Source organism: Sturnira hondurensis, unplaced genomic scaffold (assembly GCF_014824575.4).
Source record: "Sturnira hondurensis isolate 20B ecotype Veracruz unplaced genomic scaffold, ASM1482457v3 Scaffold0008710, whole genome shotgun sequence".
NCBI lineage: Eukaryota > Metazoa > Chordata > Mammalia > Chiroptera > Phyllostomidae > Sturnira > Sturnira hondurensis.
Window position 1 is genome coordinate 3,686,687 of NW_028081341.1, and position 19,256 is coordinate 3,705,942.

A 19,256-nucleotide genomic window follows, 5' to 3' on the forward strand; every position below is an offset into this window, starting at 1 on the left:
GGAACCTAAACATGTATATACTTAACTGAATTTCAGTCTTTGTTTCATGAATCTCTCTATTTTAGCACATGATATACGCTACTATGTTTATTTACACATCTGACTCTGCACTCCCTCACCCCACTCTTGAAACCTTTCAGGACCAAGGACTGGACCTACCTTTCATAAGCTCCATACTCCCCATTGTGTAATTTGCCACGGCATGTAATATGTATGCAATAAGTACCTGATGAATGAATGTATGAGTGCAGAGTCTTGCCATACCTTGTAAGTTTTGGGGGTTATTGAGACATAAATTGAAGACTAACAGTTTGTAAAACTGTGTACTCATGAAGATAAAGTATTATGCACATTCTATCAGCAACGTCACATTTCTCTATAAAGTTATTTTCTTTAGAGCATACTTCAGATATGTGAAAAAACTAGAGAACAAGATTTCTAACATCTATATCCTTTATACATACTAGCTTTCTTTATCGAAATAGAATCTTTGGCCATTCTGATAAACACAAAAGTCATCTTCATATTTTGATTGAGCAATCGATTCTTCTGAAAACAGTCATTTGAATATGTCTTCCCTGAGGTCTGAAACATGAGTGAGAGTCTTCGCTGGTCCAGTCTTTCTCTGAAAATGAATGTTTGTTTTTTGGATTCCAGAATTCATCCCACAGGCATTTGGAATGCCCTTATCCCAAGTCATTGCAAATGACCGGGCCTATAAACTCAAGCAGGACTCACAGAGGGACGAACAAAAGGATGCATCTGATTTTGTTGCTTCCCTCCTCCCATTTGGAAATAAAAGACAGAACAAAGAACTGTCAAGCAGTAACTCATCTCTTAGCTCCACCTCGGAAACACCAAATGAGTCTACATCCCCGAACACCCCAGAACCAGCTCCTCGGGCCAGGAGGAGGGTGAGTTGGCCAGTATTTCTCTGTCACCAATGCTAGAACAACTGAAGATGTATAAGGTTATTTTATAAGCCTCTGCTCATATGAAAACTGTAAATATATTTTGTGTCCAGGTATCTGTCAACAACTCCATTCAGGGAGAATTTGCACTGGCTATATGGCCCCTGGAACACCCTCAAAGCCTTTACCTGATCCATCTCAAAACTGTTGGGTGCCTCTTCTTGGTTACCAATATGACCCATGATATCCTTAACATTCAACAATATCACCATTGATCCTGATCTATTGCAATCTTCTGTTGCATTAGAAGACTCTCCCATGAGACTATGAGGCTTGAGTGCACAGCTAGATGTTTTGGTTAATTTCTTCATCTCCAATTGAGAACCATGCCTGGCCCTGTGACTTTCTGCTGGTCTTCGTAATTAATGACACTTTTCTTATTAATGGAACTTTCTTTTTCCCAAACATAGCCATAGAATTATGTGTATGTGGATATATAAAATCAATACTGACATAGTACTTTTTATTAAGTGAGTATTTTGTCTAGATATTGTGCTATTATTTGGCATTTCAAATTTCACATTTCAATCCAGGAAAGTTGAGTTTTCAGGATAATTGGTTGGTGATTGGCTGAGTCAGTTGATAAGTGTTCCTAAAACTTCCTAGATCCCTGGGACAGATCTTCCCTCATTTTTCTCTCACCGGAGGCTCCAAATCTTTGTCACCTCTAGCCATTGATTACTGCCCTAGTTAAAACTCCAGAGACTTCTCCATTGAAATTCTCATTTCTTAATTAGCTCCCAACATTCAGGACCTCTCCAAGACAGAGAGGCACTTGAGTCAGTGCTGTTTTTCAAGGCTTCAGCTATGTTTAAAAATGAATAAATTATGACAGTATGGGACATTTGAATTTGCATAGTGGAATTGTTCTTCCAATCCTATCATTCACTGTTTCTCAGACTGTCTATGCAAACCCATATGTGGTAATAACAGCAGGACTGTACATTAGAGTTTTCTGGGAATCTAGGGCCGCACAACTGGCCTCCCAAGTACTCTTTCCTCTGTCCAGCAGCCAACGTCTATGCTTTATCAAAGAATGGCTGGCTATACAGACATGATTGGTTCCCTGTTTCTTTCTCCTCAGCCTTTACCATTCTTTACATGCCAACCCTCTTTTTACCTGCTACTACTTCATCTCTTTGCTGAAGGCTTTCTCTGATGGCCAGAGAAGCCCACCCCATGCAGCTGATAGGCTTCAAGTACTGAGCCATTAACATCACTTCCCTGCCCATACAGAAGCTACTCTTAATCAATGACTGTTGACACTTGGAGTATAAATACCCAAGCTCCCTCATACCTTAGCAGGGTTGCCTCTGAGGTATTTTATCTACACTCTCTCCCAGAGGTCCCCATGCAATTAGACTCCAGCTTCCCACAGTGGTCATAGGTTTGGTGATCTGCTTTCCCTTCCCCTTTGGTGGCTACTTTCCCTTCCCTTTCTTACTTCCCCACTCCCCTGAAGGAATCTCATGGGACCACTTCCCTAATAAAGTACTTTGCGCTGTCTCTGGGTGTAAACAAACTAAGAATATTTTATAGAATCCTCCTATTTTAAAAATCTACTTCCGAGAGTCATAGTTGAGTTTTTTTCATTCACAGGACTTCTCTAACTACCTCATTCATTGAATATGTAGTTTTCTTGTTTCAAGGAACAAAGTGGTTGGGCCAAAATATTTTAATTTTATATTTGCCATCTCTTGTCCTTCATTTGGAAAATGCTGTCTATTGTTAAAATTGTAACTGCCATTACCTTACCCTATGTAATAGAGGTTTTCTAACTTTTTCAAAAGTCGTTTGTTCTTCCTTTTAATATACAAACAGCACAATTGAATTAAGCAATATCGTTTTAAGTGTGATATTCTATAAATAAAAGTATTTCTGGATGGCATATGGGGGAAGCTGTTTTATTTTCTCTGTCAACACTCTTAGTTCATATCTATGTGTGATTTGCAGGGTGCAATGTCAGTGGACTCTATCACAGATCTTGATGACAATCAGTCTCGACTGCTAGAAGCTTTACAACTCTCCTTGCCTGCCGAGGCTCAAAATAAAAAGGAAAAAGCCAGAGATAAGAAACTCAGTCTGAATCCTATTTACAGACAGGTTCCAAGGCTGGTGGACAGCTGCTGTCAACATCTAGAAAAACATGGTAAGCATACTTTTCTGTCAGTGAGCAAATACTAAAGACTTTAATTGATTTGAGCATCATTCATTTAAGCACCCATTTTAATTCTGTGTTCATTTGATCAAACTCTGCACCAAAGTTTCCTTTGTGAAGATAATTTGTGGATGTGTTTCCTTAAGAGATTACTTAGCTAACCAAGATTTGGAGTGAGGAGAATCTACTTGATGTCTCTCAAACTGCCCACACCCCATCTTCAGAAAAGTGACTGTTAAGGTTAAGCACTTTAGGGGACTACAAAATCTATTGCACTGGGTCTGTCCCCAGGGTTCCCTTCAAACAGAGCAGAGCCACTTTTATTTTTTTTTATGCCTTGAAGTTACTCTTAAGACTTCCTTTACAAAATAAGAGTCCAGCTTCTTAAAAGAGGATTTGAAAACCATCCCTAAAGTGAATAGAAAATATACAGCATTTGACAACAGGTTTCTTTTTTTCTTTTTTTTTTAAGTTTTATTTATTTATCTTTAGAGGGGAAGGGAAGGAGAGAGAAGGAGAGAAATATCAATGTATGGTTGCCTCTCGTGAGTCCCCTGCTGGGAACTGGCCTGCAACCCAGGCATGTGCCCTGACTGGGAGTCGAACTGTGATCATGTGGTTCGCAGACCCACGTGCAGTCCACTGAGCTACACCAGCCAGGGCGACAACAGGTTTCTAAAATGCTATTTGCATTTTGTGGAATGTGTCCACTTAGATTTCCCCCACAATAGCCCTTTGCGAACTCAGTTCCATTTAGTATGTTGACTTAAAAATACTTTACAGGTCTTAGAAAAACATTACTGAAATTTAGACCTGGCTCATCAAATGGCCATTTCCATGATCTAAATTTGTTTGCTAGTGTTAGCATGCATTTTGTGGACATGAATAAAGTCTTTTAACTGCTCCTTTATTTTAAAAATAATATGCTCATTGTAATAAAGGAAAAAAAGAAACAGAAAAGGAAAAATTCTGGGGCTATTATGTATCCATCACATAACATAACTACTGTTGTTAACATTCTTCTTTATTTCTTTCCAGTAAAACTGAAAATTCATTAAAAATTATTAAGGATATAGCTAAATCTCTTAATAAAATCATTAGATAAATGGAGACAACTGTACTTGAACCATAATAAAATTAAAAAACAACAATAAATAAAAATAAATCATTATATATGGAAATCCCTTGACAACATATGAGTGCCTTAATTAATTGTATTGAAATTGTATTTGTTTATGTGTGTATGTTTATCTGTCTCTTCCCCTTGACAGGTAAACTGGAGGTTAAGATAAAGGTCTTAGTCATTTTGAATTCTCGATACTTAGTATCATAATTAACATGATGTACATGTCCAGTGAATATTGTTTGAACAGAATTGTTTTTCAAAATAACAACTAAAGAGTAAAGTACTATGAATATGTAAATTCAGTTTCAATTACACTATGAGGAAGAAAAAGAGACACATATTTTTATAACTATAATTTTCCCTATAAAGTATATAGAGAATGAATTGTAAATATGTTAAAGAATTCTAAACAAGAAAATTCTACTCCACTTATGCAAGAATCCAGAGACAGGTTGAGTAATGGCTTTTGTGAAAGAAAATTTAGTACATCTTTTATTTTCTTCTTGAAAATAAATTATAATTTGTAAAATAGCATTTCCTTTAAGCTTATTAAACAGGCCAATTCCTTTCTTTTTTGGAATAGTTAAAATGCAGTTTAGGGCCTAAAGGAAAGAAGATAACCTGCATGATTTTTCAAGGCCCCAATTCTGTTCTGGTTTTCCATGGTGTTTAGACCAAATGACTCCAGGAAAATAAGAGACACATTTAGAATCAAACAGATATTAATCTTGTTCACTTTAAACCAATGGGAAAAAAGCAAACTTCAAAAATAATTCTTTCATAAGACTTTTCTTGGTAGTTTTTGAAATGGGTAACAAGACTTTGATTCACTTTAGCCTTATAAACTTTTATCAGAGACCTTTCTATTATCTCCAAAATTGGTCTAGACAATTATCTGGACTCCATCTATATTTGTGTACATAACCCTTCCCCCTTATATTTCATCCAAATGCTTCCTATACTATCAAGTCAAAATTTCTTAAGCATCCTCAATTCCCCAGAAGCACACATTTTTTAAAAAGACAATATAATGGAGAGTCAAATGCTGTTATATTTCTGCGATTTAGGATGATTTTAGGGTGGGGCCTCCTACTTATTACGCCTGCCCTTGTTACTTGAATTCCCTAAGCCTGAGATTCAGGTTTTCTGGGTCTAGTTTTCATTTCAGTTTCTGATGAAAAGGAAAGAAAGGTGATCACGTCAATTTCTGGGACAGAACACAGCAGTCACGTTTCTTTGCCAGATCTATGCCTTTTTTTACGTACAGTTGTTTTATCAGTGATTGTCTTAAGCAAAGATTACTGAATGTCTAGACTGTATCTTCTTTTTGCAGAAAATCACTGTAAGGCTTATGTCAGAGAACAGCATGGGCTATCTGAATGCTGTCATTTGCCCTACCTAAGCAAAGTAAATAAATAAAATAATTTTTAAAGTAAAAATAGGTAATAATCACTTGAGATATATAGGAATTATAACAATTGATCACTAATTAGTTATTTTATAAACTGTAGTCATTTTTACCAAGTGGAAAAGCCCTATAATTAAGAAAAATCATGTCATGGAAATGGATATTTCTAGACAGCCTAGAGGAATTCAACCAAATGAAAAATATCAATATCACCTATGTAGAAAATGCTGTTATGTGATATCTCACTTAGGTAGAAATTCCAACTATCTGAAAACCATCAGAAAAGAAGAAAATAAATGTGGCCAAATGTACAATTGCTAGACCTACTATTATATTAAAGTTTTCCACTTTGCACAGAGAAGACTCAGTACAATGAGAGCATATCTCTCTTTACATAATATTTGATGACATATGATTCTTCATAGTTTATATGCATTAATTAATTGAATCACTGCCTACCTTTTGAGGTAGATACTTATTATGCTTATTTTGCAGATGGAAAAATATAATTTTGGATTTTATTCTAATCACTTGATTATCCTGTTTTCAAATTCCCAGAGAGATAGAAGCAATAAATTACACTGGGGATTAGTTATGAAGCTGGCACATTGATGATAGCAACAAGATGGTACAGAAGTATTTTGAAAATAGATACAAAGCAAAATCCCACCCAAGAGCAAAGCACCAAGAAAATTAGCCTCTCACCTTGATTCTCTCAAATCACTCTGGAAATTCTGGACACAATTTATAAGATATAGGAGTGATAAATGGGGTATTTATGGATTTTATAGTTTTTAACTAAAAAAACCTGGAAAACAAACTAAAAACCCTTATACTTAATACATAATGTGGCAAGAGCATAAAATAAGTATACAGAAAGATTGTACTAGTGAGAACATTTTCAGTGGCAAGAGAGAGGAACCAAGATAAAACTAGAATAAGCAGGTCACCCCCTACCAAAAAAATCCTATTTATATACTGGGAGTCTGAGTATTGTATGTAGATTCAGGCATAGCTGGATTCAGGGTTCAAATGATGCCATGCATGTGTAAATCTGTTTGCTGGGTTTATTCTCAGACCAGATCTCTTCATGTGGCTACAGAACTCACTGACAGCTCCACTTCAGCATTACCTCTGAGCTGATTATCCCGAATGAAGACAGAGTGAGCCATCATTCATTCTGCAGTGAAAGAATGAATGCAGACAATGAACATCAGTGGCCATAAATACTGCTTGCATAGGAAAGGGAGTGTTTCAGACATGTCATGCCCCTGAAGGAAGTGCATAATACTTCTTACAAAGTATTTTGCCCCCCAAATCAAACCTGAATCAGAGGAAACTCTGTCTCTAACTGTGTCTTCAAAGGAAATAAAGGGAAGAAAGTAACATACAAATGACACCATGAGTGTCCAAATCCAAATGATGGGGAAATCTATAGCAGGAATCAATGCTCTTTCTTCATGAAACTAGTTACAAGGAAAAAAACACAGAGAGGGGAAACACATACTGTAAGAGACTTAGAGGCACCTTGACCTAACAGTGTGTGACTCTTATGTGAATGTTAACTGGAAACTTAATGATATTAAGGAACTATTGTTGAAATTTCTAATGTGTGACAATGATAATATTTGTTTTAAGAGGCCTAATTTTTTTAGAGCAGGGTGTCTCAACCTCCACGCTGCTGACATTTTGGGCCAGGTAACTCTTTTTTATGCATTGACCCTATAATGCCACTTCTAGGACATGATCCTAAGAAAATCAGAAATGTGAACTAAGACCTACATACAGTTGTTCATAATAGGATCATTTATAATGCAAAACAAGTGCACGTGTGTTGTGGGAGCTATATGTCATTCAGAGGGAAATATGTGAATTGTGGCATATTCATACAATCAAGTATTTTGCATGCATTTTAAATGACATTTAAAACAAGGAATTTTTATTGGCATAAAAATTCTTACAGCATAGTATTGAGTAAAAGTGGTAGCATTCTCTCTCTCTCCCCCCTTCCCTCCCTCCCTCCACTTATACAGAGATGGGTAAAAGTAGGTTTACAGTTGTGGATATGTGAAACACAGTTTATTCATGTATTATTTCTTAATTCTTGTATTATTTATTTGTAATACAAGTGTAAACCTACTTCTGCTCACTCCTGCATACATGGAGAAAAGTTTGGATAAAAATAAACCAAAATTTTAAGAGCAATTATTTCCATATCAGGTATTTTTCAAAGTATATTATGTTTGATTATACTTTATATTTTCTACATTTTATAGATTTACTTTAATAAGTATATGTTTTATTTATGATCAGTAAACAAGAAATATATATTCTAAATATTGATAAAGAGCTAAAAATCTTATAAAATTCACGATTAAGAATTCTGAATTTAAAAAAAAAATTCTTTAAAAAAAGCCCTGGCTGGTGTAGCTCAGTGGATTGAGTGCAGGCCTGAGAACCACACGATTGTGGTTCAATTCCCAGTCAGGGCACATGCCTGGGTTGCAGGCCAGTTCCCAGCAGGGAACTCATGAGAGGCAACCATATATTGATATTTCTCTCCTTCTCTCCTTCCCTTCCCCTCTAAGGATAAATAAAATCTTTAAAAAAAACTTTCTTTAAAAAAAAGAGTTCTGAATAAGAGAATTTTTCTCACATGAAGGTGTGGAAGTACATAATATCACATGAAAAAGATTTTTATCAGAAATGTTCAACATAAAATTGTCCTGGTGCTTACAGTGCTAACCTATAGGTACCTGGAGAATATAGGGGGGATAAATAAGCATGCATGCACACTGTTAAGTTATTATTGCTCTGCATATTGCAGCTCAGTGCTGGCCTTCTGTTCTGTTTCTATTTTGATTTCTTCCAGAGTCTCAAGCCATTAAACCAGACTTGATATTGTTTGCTTATTTTCAGGCCTCCAGACAGTGGGGATATTCCGAGTCGGAAGCTCCAAAAAGAGAGTGAGACAAGTAAGTGTAAAATAAACATTATATTTTATGTTTCACTTGAATTTTGATTGAATTACCTCATTCTAAGTTCAAGATTATGCAACTTCATTTCTGAATATCTTTTCTGTATCTTCCTGACAGTTATAGTATAATTGACTTCCAAGAGGTAAAAGGCAACAACTCAGAAGTTCATAAATGTTCTGGTTGAATTAGAATGAAACACTTGAAAGCAAAACGTCAAGATGTGTGCTTGGCATGTGTAGCCAAACAAAACTAATTGATAAATATTTTATTGAAACTGTAAAAGCAAGAGATTCAGAGATACCTAATCGGCAAATGATAAGAATAGAAAACAGTTGTATAGCACCCATTTTTACTAAAATGCAATATGAATAATGCCATTAACATTTGTATAATGCTATGTTTATAACTTTACTTTCTCAAAAATAAATAATTCTCCTGAAGTTTTCATGAAGTCATTGATCCCCAATTCATTTTCAATGTAGGGATTGTATTGGGCAGCATTCTTGCAACTGAAGTTTGATGTTAGAGCTTCAGGAATAGGTTCCTGTGACCAGGGACATATCTGTGTTTATTATAGCTTCATAAAAGGCAAACCATCCTTTGAGAAAAGAATTCATTCATTGGATAAAAGAAAATTAAAATGTTATTTTGTCTTTGTTGGTTCCAACAGGAAGAAATGAAGGACTTAACAACTTAAAAATGAAGGTACCTGGAGAATATAGTGGAGGATAAATAAGCATATATCAAAATAATGTTTAGTTGGATGAAGCTAAATAAATACTTGTTTATATTATTGAAACTAACTGAAATAAATCCCTCCTCATTTATATTTTTGTTAAGATAAGAGGGGTTTTCAAAAGAAGTATGTTTTCTGTTTGGTTTGTTCATTGGTTCTTGTTTTTCACAGTCACACAAGATACTATTGAACTCCATTTCACAACAGGACTTGAAGAAAGGAAGATAGCACATAAACATTTCTTAGGCCTGGGCAGAATTGCAGAATATTTTCACAAACATTTCATTGAATCCACTTACCAGTTCTGAGATTAGCCCCTTTTGACCACTTTTGAGGATTAGAGAGACTAAGAAATTTAAGTCAACATCTCACAATTTAGCCAGTGTTAAATTCAGGATCATGCAACTTAAACCAAGCTCTTTCCATTGTCCATTCTTTGTACATGTGTGCACACTCAGAAAATAAACTTGGTGTGTCTGAATGATCACAAGTAGGAGTGGTACCACTGGAAACCTTCTTTCTGTCTGATGCACACTAGTAAGAAGTTGCCTGGAATCGATGAGCAGTTCAGGACAGTAATGGGCATTTTCATCAGATGGATAGGTGGTATCTGAAATTACTCCTCAGTTATATCTGGATCCAGCAAAGGAAAGCCTTTGCATGGAGGTTATCTTTAAAATATATAATTAGTGGTTATTTAAACTTAGATTTCAAAAATGAAAGATGCTCTCACTCACTATTTTAACTTGTATTCATTCTTAGTACCTATACTTCTAATTTTTAATCTTTACTGTATTTTTTCCATTACTTTTTAGTCCTATTTTGCCCCTACCCCTAGCAATCCCACAGTGTTGTCCATGTCCATGAGTCCTTTTTCCTCTTTGCTCAATCCCTCCACCTCCTAACTGCCCCCCCCAAATACCTGTCATCTGCTCTCCATCTATGAATCTGTCTCTATTTTCCTTGTTAGTTCAGTTTTTCCATTAGAGTCCATGTATGAGTGAAATCATATAGTATTTGTCTTTCCCTGACTGGCTGATTTCACTTAAAACAGTGGTGTCAAACTCATTTTCACCGGGGGCCACATCAGCCTCGTGGTTGCCTTCAGAGGGCCGAAATAATCTTAGGACTGTATACATGTAACTCCTCCTTAACTGTTAAGGAGTTGAAATTACATTCAGCCCTTTGAAGGTAACCACGAAACTGATGTGGCCCCCAGTGAAAATGAGTTTGACACCCCTGACTTAGCACAATGTTCTCCAGGTCTGTCCATGCTGTTACAAAGGGTAAAATTTTGTTCTTTTTTATGGTCAAGTACCATTCCATTGTTAAAATGTCCCATAGTTGTTTTATCCACTCACCTACTGATGCGCACTTGGGCTGCTTCCATATCTTGATTGTAAATAATGCTGCAATAAATATAAGGGTGCTTATGTTCTTTTGAATTAGTGTTTTAGGTTCCTCAGAACAATTGTCACAATGTTAATAGTTAATCATTTTTAGGGTTACCATTTTACTACCTGTTTCTCTATCATCCTGAGAGCTGGTGGAGAGTAAAGACTTTGTCTCTTCATTCACTACCACTGTTTGAGGACCTGATACCCAGGAAGTGTACAGTACATCTTTGTTGAATGAGTAGATGAATGAATGATTGAAGACAAAAACTCTTACAGATGTTTATTGCATAGAATAGATTCATGAAATCACATAATTATTTCCACAACAGAGAACAATATATAAGAGAAATTGAGGTGTCAGTGATGAAAGTAGGGTGCAGAGTTATTATTCTCTTCTTCTTGCTATTGTGTCTCCTGCTGCTATAAATAGTAATAAACCTAGTATAATTATTTAAGTCAGGAAATCCTTCTGGGAACTGTTCATAATGCTACTTGATAAATATAAGGCAGCTCTTTAGTAATTATCATCCTTCAAGACTTAGTTACAAATAGCTCATCAGGGTTTTAAATTTCACTGTTTGGAGAAAAACCTCTTTCTTTCTTGCTGAGTATTTCTGTAAAATGTCACAATTCCAACATGGTAAGATTGCTGACAAACAAAACTACTATATAATAGTTGACATTTGTAGTTGACCTAACCCCTTAGCTCTTCCTCCCAACTTCTGGATGTTATTATTGAACCCTTCTGTTTGCATCATTAAAATACTTTTATAATAAAAAGTATACATTAATAAAAGTACCATTAAGATACTTTTATTAAATAATGCATTATATATATATATATATATATATATATATATATATATATATATTCATGGCTGAGTTTCATAGACTCTGTATGTCAAAGTGACATGTTGTTGCATCTCCTCCTTGGGTGTGCGCAAACTTACAGCCAGATGCTGTAAGTCACTGCACTTCTTTTGCTTGGCCCTGAACATAGACGTGTGGTGTTACGAGACTGCCATTTGAACTGTTATTTTTCTAGTTGCGCGAGGAATTTGACCGTGGGATTGATGTCTCTCTGGAGGAAGAGCACAGTGTTCATGATGTGGCTGCCTTGTTGAAGGAGTTCCTGAGGGACATGCCAGACCCCCTTCTCACCAGGGAGCTTTACACAGCTTTCATCAATACTCTCTGTGAGTATTATAGACATTAACAGGAATGTGTCCATGGATTACAGGATGTCCAACTCACTCATCCAAACCTTGTGCATGTGTTTCCCAATAACTTTTTAGTTCTTATTTATTGGTCTCTGATGAGTGGGTTACTTGGGGAATTTTCTGAGATTTACCTTGGAGAGAATTAACAAGAAGAAAGTTGCAATAGAACAAATAGAAGTAGCCAAGAAGAATTTGGGATGCTTTCAGATGAGCCTAGGACAGCAGAAAGTGCTATATATTGATACTTTGAAGTAACAGCAAGAGTTCACATTGAGTGTGCCCCTAAAAATGAGTTTGCATTTGTTGTATAAGAAGGAGTGAGAAAGAGACCCAGAATGAGAAATGGAGGTGGGCAACATTCCAGGGGAGCAGAATGGCATAGCCCACTGCCAGGGCTTTCAGTGTGGCTGCTTCAGGACTAGAGACACAGATCTAGCCTGTGGAGAGAAAAAGGAGGGTGAAGGGGAGTGAGAATAGGCCAGAACTGTGTCAGCCTCCATATCTTTCATCCTCCAATTCTACAATTCAAATAGGACCACAAAAACAGAGAATACAGTATCGTTGTGTGCTATCATGCTTATTGCCAACAAAAAGTCTATTGCTTGTGTATTAACTCAGATGTTATAATGTTTACCAGTTCTTAGTCATTGTTAGTAAATATTAACCAAAAATGAAAGATGGTAATACATAAGGTAAATGATCAATAATGTCAGGAAAAGGAGGGAGAAGAAAGTAAGGGGAAAAGTAAGGGAAATTAAGTTACTTTTCTTTTTTTTTCTTTTTTTGTCTATTTATTTATTTGTTTGTTTATTTATTTATTGTTCAGGTACAGTTTTCTGTCTTTTACTCCCATCTCAGCCCACCCCCCCCCAGTGCTCCCTACCTCCCTCCTATTTCCATCCCTGTTAGCTTTCATCCATGTGTCCTTTATACTTGTTCCTGTGAATCCTCCCTCTTTTCCCCTGAAATTTCCTCCTCGCTCCCCTCTGGTCCCTGTCAGCCTGTTCTGTATTTCAGTGTTGTTGGTTATATTTTGCTTGCTTGTTTGTTTGAGATTAAGTTACTTTTCTAACCTAGGTTATAATGCTTATTCTAGATGTTAGATTTCCTCGGGCCTAATTTATCTTTATATCCTTTGCAGAATCTTGCTGGAGAGTTAGTGAAGGAATGAAATGTGACTTGATAATCCCTTTCTGAAGAAAGTTGAGAGGGGGCCTCTCCTCTGAGCCTAAATAGTGTGAGTTCCCCCATTGTACTTACTTAGAGCACTTCTTTTTGCCTTGCTTAGTGTTGGAGCCAGAGGAACAGCTGGGTACCTTGCAGCTCCTCATCTACCTTCTACCTCCCTGCAACTGCGACACACTCCACCGCCTCCTACAGTTCCTCTCCATCGTGGCCAGGCACGCCAATGACAACATCAGCAAGGATGGGCAAGAGGTATGCACCCCTCTGCTGCCATAGACACTGTGACTCTTCCCTTTTCTCGTTTAAAAGGGCAAGCCATCAATTTGATTCAAACTTTTCACCTAGTGGAAATACACCTTAATTTTCCTCACCTGTCTATGTAGGAAGAACTAATGCAGGGTTTTCCCTAGAAGGACAGGTCCTAAGAGTGCACAGGCCATTAACATCCTATGTTTCGAGGATGCTTCTCAATGAAGCAGTCATTTTTCAAGATGATGCTTTACTTCAAAATCTTGAATTTCCATTTGTGCAAAGCTAACAAACAATGAACTATAGAGATACTTACAATCATGAAAAAATGGGGTAATGAAGATGAGGGGAGGTTTCTGTCTTTGTAAGTAATTTGATCTGCTTCTCTAAATTGGAGCTGAAATATGAGGTCACCTCCTTATTCGTTCAGTTTGCTCCTGGAGCTCCTTATCTGCTGTATAGCTAGAAGTCTAGTATCTTCCTTTTGGGAGGTCCTTTCTCTCCTTAAACCTTCCCCCCAAACAGAAACTGGCTCAATGCAATGGAAGGTCTCAGTATTACAGACCCTTTTGAGATATTCTTGTCGGACCTGGTCCTCCACTCAGGCCTGCCTCATCTGAGGTCTTGGGATCCAATTTGCTTTGGTCACATTCATATGTTTTAAGGTATTCTTAGGTTTGAGCCTTGGACAAAGATGTTTGCCTCAATTTTAGGTAACCTTTCACCAAGCAACCTAGTTAATCTTCACCTTAACAAGAGACTTGTTCCCCTTTTTGATACCATGCAGTCATGCTTCTCCTTGCTCTTAGATTACCCAGGAGAACTCAGACCCTTCAATATGCTAATACACATTGTAAATCAACAAGGGGCCAAAGGCACTCCACACTTCACCACAGAAGTCAGCTGCATTATGGATTCAATTCTTTGTTTGCCAAATTTCTTTCCCAAAATCATAGTCATATATAATTTTTTTCACTGTAATCCAGAAAGGCAATTCTGCATTTCTTATTCTCATCCCCCATTTAGGTATAAGAATGGAACTTTCCTGAGTTAGCCATTTATCTGTATAGTAGTTATAATTAGTGAAACCTCTGCTGGCTTCAGGTTTCATAATATGGTACTGACACCTTGTTTCAGCAGACATAGCTCTTTGATGGATACACTATAATTCTCATAATTGTTAAGTAGTTATTTACCCATCTTGATGTCATCCCTTATCAACTATAGATATAACAGAAGCTGTAGAATCATCTGCCTAATCATTGGGTAAAGGCAGAACACTGTCTATATTCCTAGGTGTGTCAGTGCTGCTCTGACGTTTCTTAAGTGCTATGTAAGAAGGAGAAAGTCGCGTCTCAGGTGATTAAGAAGGAATTGAGGAAAGCAAAAAGTACAATTAAACTCCCTCTTAGTTTTTTAGAATCATTTTCAGACACTCTTTTAGTCCAAATGCTGAACAAGACTCCATTGCCTATGCTAAAGGGGAGAAAATATTCTTGGATAGGTACAAATGAAACTTAGCATGCTGAAATACTAGTTACCAATAACGTGTCTCTTGTTATTACAATAACCATGTGCTAGCTATGTACTAGGGGTTTATATATTATAGTGAATCCCCCATTACACAGTGTAGATATCACTGGCCCCATGTTTCAGAGGTGAAAACTGAGGGTTCAAGGCATTAAGTACCTTCCCCAGTGTCCCACAGGAAGCATCCACAAGTTATACATTTCTGCATTTCACAACTCTCGAGAGGCACCATGTACCTCACTGTCACTGTAGATTTGCAGATATATTGGGACAATATTCCAGTGTCTTTTGCTGGGACAAGTAAAATATCTTGAGGAAGGGACACGTTTTTCTAATTCACAGAAAGTTGTCATATTGGATAGTAGTGGTTGGGTCAGTCCCATAATAGTAAAGGCCCAGCTGTGCCTCGATCCAAATCAATCTAACTTAATAAAAACAGAAATATAGAATAAAAAATAAAAAAGACCTACTAGTCTAGTTCAGGGATTCAGAACCTCTATATGAATAGCATTTTGGACTACACGATTCTTTGTAGTGGGAACTTCCCTATGCATTGTGGGATGCTTAGCATCATCCTTTGCCTCTACTCACTTGATAAATGCAGCAGCTCCTTACCGCTCCCACCCTAATCACCACAACCAAAAGTATCTCTAGATATTGCTAAGTATCCTGTGGGGAGGGGGAAGGGGCAAAACACCTCTGGTTGAGAGCACTTCGTAGCTTTATAGATCACTGGCCATGTGTTCTTGCAAAAATCTACTAACCTTCCTAAACCTCAGTTGACTTATCTGAACTTTGGGAATACTAATTCTTCACTGGGCACTGCAAAATGATTTAGAAGACTAATTGCTATAAGGAATATGAAAATACCCTAGTAACAACAGAGTTGTACAGGGAGATGAGAGATTCCAAGAGTTTCTACACAGTCTTGACCTAAACCTTAAATCAAAACAATGGATTAGTTACCAAAAATTAAAGCTACAGGGGAAATGTAAGGAGAGCCTTGCTTCTTTGAAATGGTTGTAAGTTACAGGAAAGCAAGTAGCCTAAAAAGCCATCTTAGATTGAATAAAGCCTACAGAGTGGGAAAGTACTGATGAGGTATAAGGGGAAATCGGACTATGTTCACAGAGTAATGAATGCCTTTGTAAGTGGTTAGGTGATTGATTCTTTTAAGGTCTGAAAGAATCGTTGGAAGGATTCCACTAAGGTGGTATAATCCATGTTGTAGATTGGTTAGACACAGGGACAGAGTGAGTTAGGAAGCTTTTGTTTGAATAGCAATAGGGAAAACGGTAATTTGCATTATAAGTGTTTTCATATAAGAATGGTCTTGATACTTGAACCATGTACATCCTGGGCACCTACCCTGAGTTTCTCTAAACCAGAAAGTGTTGTTGAGAAATTTTCTAATTACCATTCCTGAGATGCTGTGGCATCTAGGAAATGGAGACCATGAGGACACAGGGCAAGTACAGAATTAGGGAGTGCAGTGCAGAGTCACTGCAAAAGTTCAGAGAAGACTTTTCACCATGTTCATGATGAACATCGGCCATAAAAGTTAGGAATGGCTTCATGGAGGGGATTGAATTTAAATTATACCTCAAAGGGTGTGTAGGAATTGAGTAAAGGCGGTGTAGGGATTGAATAAACAGCACATAAACACTTCATAGAAATGGGAGTTAGCTAAAACCCCCTTCTGGTAGAAGTTAAGAGTAGAGGCAGAGGAACAAGGAGGTTCTTTATTTATTATTCTTTTCAGTTGGTTTGGCACAACTAGGTAGGGAATACAGAATAAGTAGACTGGAATGAGACAAAAATTAAGTTGTAAAATATAATAAAGAAACAAAGCAATTTCAGCTTTTTGTCTTACCTGTTAGTTTGTGTTAGATGTTTTAACTCTTTGTTACATAGTTGTTATGAATTGGAACATAGAAGAAAACTGAACCAGGGAGTCAAGAAGCTTGGAGCTCACACAGGCTCTGCCAGCATCTTGCTACATGACCTTGTATTTATAGAATAAAGGAAGAGGAAGGAAAACCAAGTTGAGGTGGAGAGTAGGTTTGAACTTACTCCTTTATAAAATGAACGCATTTCCTTTCTAATTGTTGTGTAAAATTCAATGCATCTTTAACTAATGAGATCTTAAAGATGTCTAAAAGAAGGGCATGATAAAAGTTGTTGACTACTCAATCAGTGCTTTTCTTGGGAAAAATAGTGGTATTTTATCAAATTGTATTGTTTTTCTATCTTGTGTTTGTTTGTTTTATTCCATTTTGTCTAGTTTGCTATTTGCTTTGCTCCTTAGGGGGAAAATAAATTCCCAAAGTATGAAAGATTTCACTTCTACTAGAAAAGTATTGCAGGAACATACTTGAAACCTCAAGAGCCATAGTTTTTCAGTTGCCCATGAACCCTCTGGCATTGCATGGAAAATGTGGTGTGAATCTACACTCTTTTGGTGAGAGAATTTGAGGCTGGCCTTTAGTTTTCAAAAAGTCTATGAAGCAAAAAAGAAGTTACAAACTGCCAGGATTACTGACCTTTGAGGAGGTATATGCCTCCAGGAAATGGGAGGTTGGCTTTAGAACTGTAACAGGATCAGTGGTGAGTGCTTGCTCTCCTCACCCTGGTCTTGGCCCTTGCCCCGAAGCCAGTATTCCATTTCCCCATGGAATGATGGTCTGCCATTCAAGTATGAACAGTGGGAGGTACAGGGTAGGGATGAAGAACATGGGTGTACCTAGAGCCAAGCCACCAGCTTTGCTTCTCAGCTCCACCACCTCCTGGCTGTGGGCTCTAGGTGTCACTTCCCTCTCTTCAAAAAAGGGCAGAAGCAGCAGCTGTTTCATGAGCTTCTAGTGAGAATATTTGAAACAGCCTATGGAAAGACCCCTAGCCCAGTTTATTAAATAAAACTTTAATAAAAGTTTATTAAACTTTTAATAAAGATTAAATGTTCATATTAGAATTAGAAATGATCTAGGATGCTTATTTAGTAGAGATAAAATTTTTCCTTGAATTGACTGGCTAATAAGGAAATAATGAACCAACCCCAAGTGCACATTATTAATATACATAGACATAGCCACATACGTACTGAGACATGGGGAGCAAGGGTAGAAGCTATCATGAACCAATCTCCAATTTAAAAAAACAATAAAAACAAAACAGTGTTAACAAACCACAGCAGCACAGTCTGCAGCTGGAATCTATGTGCAATGTTACAGACAGATTGTATTGCATTCCCAGAATAACAACAGGAGAAGGAAAGAGTGGAAACAGAGTTCTGGATTGTCCTTGTACGAAACATTCTTTTAAAAGAAAACAAAATCCGTGAGGCATCTAGAAGACAGCCATTGCAAATTGGGACGAGGGCTCTCATCAGATAGCGAATCAGCTAGTACCTTAATCTTGGACTTTCCAGCCTCCAGAACTGTGAGAAATAAACTTCTGTGGTTTAAGACAAAAAGAATCTTCTATTTGTTAATATTTTTTAAATGAGAAAGCTCTGATATTACTTTAATAGGGGAAGAGAAAGCACTTCAAATGCTTCAGAGTTCTAGAAGGATTAATTGGAAAATGGCACATATTTGATTTTATCCTTAGCCATGCATTTGCAGGAAGAGAAATGAAAAATAAAATCAGTGCTTGCTTCAGCAGCACACATACTAAAATTGGAATGATACAGAGAAGATTGGCATGGCTTCTGTGCAAGGATAACATGCGAATTTGTGAAGTGTTCCATATTTTTTATTTAATTATTGTTCAAGTACAGTTTTCTGTCTTTACTCCCGTCCCAGTCACATATTTTTAAAATTTGAAAAAAAAGATAAGAAAAATAAAATGAAAACTTGTCAGGTTTTATATCAGTGAAATAAAACAAAGAAAAAATAACTGAACAGTCTTGCATAATGGGCAGTTTCTTGAAAATTCCCAGTGTTTATCAGGTAAAATCAATTTATTTGGCAGCAAACCTAAAAACAGCCTCACCTTCTAAAAATAATGCCTGCCTTGTGCCACCCTGAGATTGCAGGGCTGCTAGCCACCACTCCAGTGCTCTATAGGACAAGAGTGAGACTCTGGAGGCTTTGTCTTGGCTGTGAATCAGGACTCTTAAAATTCTGTGCTGTGCACCCAGATGCCTGTCAAAGACTGCAGATAGATCCCCACCAAGCAACCACAGTTTCCATACTTATCCAGGAATTCTAGATGTTCAATACCAACGAGAAAAAGTAAAAAAATTGCCTAGACCAGTGGCTTTCAACCAGGGATAATTTTGCCCCACAAGAGACATG

General features: G+C 37.0%; 1 protein-coding gene and 1 non-coding gene across 4 annotated transcripts in view; both read left to right on the forward strand.

Moving 5' to 3' along the window:
- The window catches only part of ARHGAP6 (Rho GTPase activating protein 6), a 480,213-nt gene that overhangs the window by 425,197 nt on the left and 35,760 nt on the right, over positions 1 to 19,256 (forward strand). For all 3 annotated transcript variants that reach the window (XM_037055564.1, XM_037055565.1, XM_037055566.1), the window contains exons 4-8: positions 658 to 914; positions 2,925 to 3,120; positions 8,583 to 8,638; positions 11,820 to 11,970; positions 13,283 to 13,431. In XM_037055564.1, coding sequence (XP_036911459.1) covers positions 658 to 914; positions 2,925 to 3,120; positions 8,583 to 8,638; positions 11,820 to 11,970; positions 13,283 to 13,431 — 809 coding nt within the window. The remainder of the gene's footprint in view (positions 1 to 657; positions 915 to 2,924; positions 3,121 to 8,582; positions 8,639 to 11,819; positions 11,971 to 13,282; positions 13,432 to 19,256) is intronic.
- On the forward strand, positions 18,606 to 18,712 carry LOC118993314 (U6 spliceosomal RNA). Its single transcript, XR_005067836.1, has one exon. It is a non-coding gene; the product is annotated as a U6 spliceosomal RNA (small nuclear RNA).